General features: G+C 47.5%; 1 protein-coding gene across 2 annotated transcripts in view; it reads right to left on the bottom strand.

Annotated features, from left to right (window-relative positions):
• Window positions 1-230: 230 nt before the first annotated feature.
• Window positions 231-2,055, bottom strand: part of tmem178 (transmembrane protein 178) — a 10,285-nt gene continuing 8,460 nt past the window's right edge. For both annotated transcript variants that reach the window (XM_035402732.1, XM_035402733.1), the window contains one exon: window positions 231-1,693. In XM_035402732.1, the coding sequence (XP_035258623.1) occupies window positions 1,452-1,693 (242 nt within the window). In that variant the 3' untranslated portion in view covers window positions 231-1,451. The remainder of the gene's footprint in view (window positions 1,694-2,055) is intronic.

The following is a 2,055-nucleotide window of genomic DNA, read 5'->3' as shown; positions in this document are numbered from 1 at the left end:
ATACTATCTGTTTTTTTTTTCCATTTTTTTATTGCCACATTATTTTACTGAATTTAGGACTGTTCATAAGGACTGCACCATCACACATCTCCCAGTTGGATCTACATTTTTAAGCCATTTTGGTTTAAGACTGAATGGTGATTGGGGGGGGGGGATACATGTATAAAAAAACCACATAAATGACCCACTGACCATGATATAATAAAAAAAGAAACAGTAGAATCAGGAGCTTTGGTTTGTTCATCATTTATTTTTTTTTACACATGTCTTAGGACCAGAACACAGGCGCAGAAAGGCTCTCAGAACTGGCTCAGAGACAGGGCTGGAGAGGAACAGCCGCGATCTTCCCGCTCGTCCCCGTGTCCTTGTCACTCGGTCGTCAGGGACGGGGGGGCGCTGGAAAGCACGGTGTTAGCGGTTGCTTAGAGCTCGCGGAAACTGCTGACCCTCGCACAAACCGCTTCCAGGAAAGAGCCCGTCACCCCCGTTAAAATGACATCAAGTGTAACTTGTTAAAGCGAAGACATTGATAACGTCCGTTTTATTTTTCCAGAATCCGTACCCTCAAGCGGTCTTCTGCGCACTACCGCTGTAAAAACCGTTAAATCGTCCCACGGGTCGCACGCGTCGCGTCAGTTCGGCTTTTGTTCGCGAGTACAACTGACCGCTTCCAGCAACGCGAACGCGTGGCTGTGATTTCCCGTTTCTGTTTCTCGGTGTCGAAAGCTGGCCTCGTGTCACCGATCTCACCTCATCTCTTGCTCTCGCTCTTCCTCATCCGCGTCAAACAGACTTGATTGACGGGAGCAATTGTGCATCTCGGAGCAGAAAACAGCACTTCGTTCCACACCATTGTTTAGACATATTTTTAAACAAAGGATTATTCTTTCACATGACAGCTATGGTTCCACCAGGGGAGTGTGCTTTTCATGCTAGACTTAGCACGTGTAAAAGGAGAAAGGAAGAAATGTAAAAGTTTTTTTTTTTTCAGTAAGTCTCTGTTCTGAAGAGTATTATCACTGATTTTGCCCAGTGAATCCGTACAGGCTTGGAAAGAACAGCTAACAGCCACAAGTATTCACATACTTCTTTTTTTTTTGTAATTTTTATCTTTTCGTATAAGAAGGGACGTATGTGCGCAGATACTACATGTGTGCTTATATACATGTACATCTATGTATATCCGTTTAATAATAGATGCGTAAAGATAATGACCTGTACATGAACTACACCGGCACGTTGCCATGACGGCGCAACATGGAGAGGAGGCTGCGGGACAAAAAAAAAAAAAGTCTGGAGACCGACCAATCACAGCGCAGCTTCCTCGACCTGTCAGCAAAAAATCGAGTGGAAGGGATGAACTAAACACTATGGATGACGAGATACCGCTGGTGTGTGCGTGAGGTGCGCACGCGCACGAGAGGCGCACGTTTGGGCGCACGTTGGGCTCCTCACACGGAGGAGTCGGGCGCCGTTTTCGACTGGAGTGCCTTGGAGCGGCTGAGGAACGGGTACGTGGTGCACAGGCACCCGGACGCCACCGTCAGGCCCAGGCTGACCCAGGCGCAGAAGATGGACCAGCTGTAGCCGTGGTCCACGTCGCCCGGCAGCCCGTAGATGAAGGGCGGGTTGCGCGACAGGTCGTAGGAAACGCTGGCGGCGTACGTGCAGAGAGAGATGGTGCAGAATATTCCTGCAAAGAGAGGGAGGGAGAGAGGGAGAGGGGGTGGGAGGCAGAGAGAGAGGTAGAGAGGCAGAGGGAGAGAGAGGTAGAGGGGGTGGGAGACAGAGAGAGAGGTAGAGGGGGTGGGTGACATAAAGAGAGAGTTCGATAGAGGGAGTGGGAGAGAGAAACAGATGGATAGGGAGAGAGGGAAAAACAGGCCTGGGTCAAATACATATTTTAAATACCTAAAATCTTCATAATTGCAATAAAATTGAAAAACATCAACAAACCAAAAATAATATTGATGCTTTTCTAATTGTCAGTAACTTGCAGGATTTTCTTTTTATCTGTGTCTAAAGACATACGTCTTGAAAAAGAGATACCAATCA

This window comes from Anguilla anguilla, chromosome 2, assembly GCF_013347855.1.
Source record: "Anguilla anguilla isolate fAngAng1 chromosome 2, fAngAng1.pri, whole genome shotgun sequence".
In the NCBI taxonomy this organism is placed as follows: Eukaryota; Metazoa; Chordata; class Actinopteri; order Anguilliformes; family Anguillidae; genus Anguilla; species Anguilla anguilla.
The sequence above is the reverse complement of the archived record's forward strand: the minus strand, read 5'-3'. Positions and strand labels throughout refer to the sequence as shown.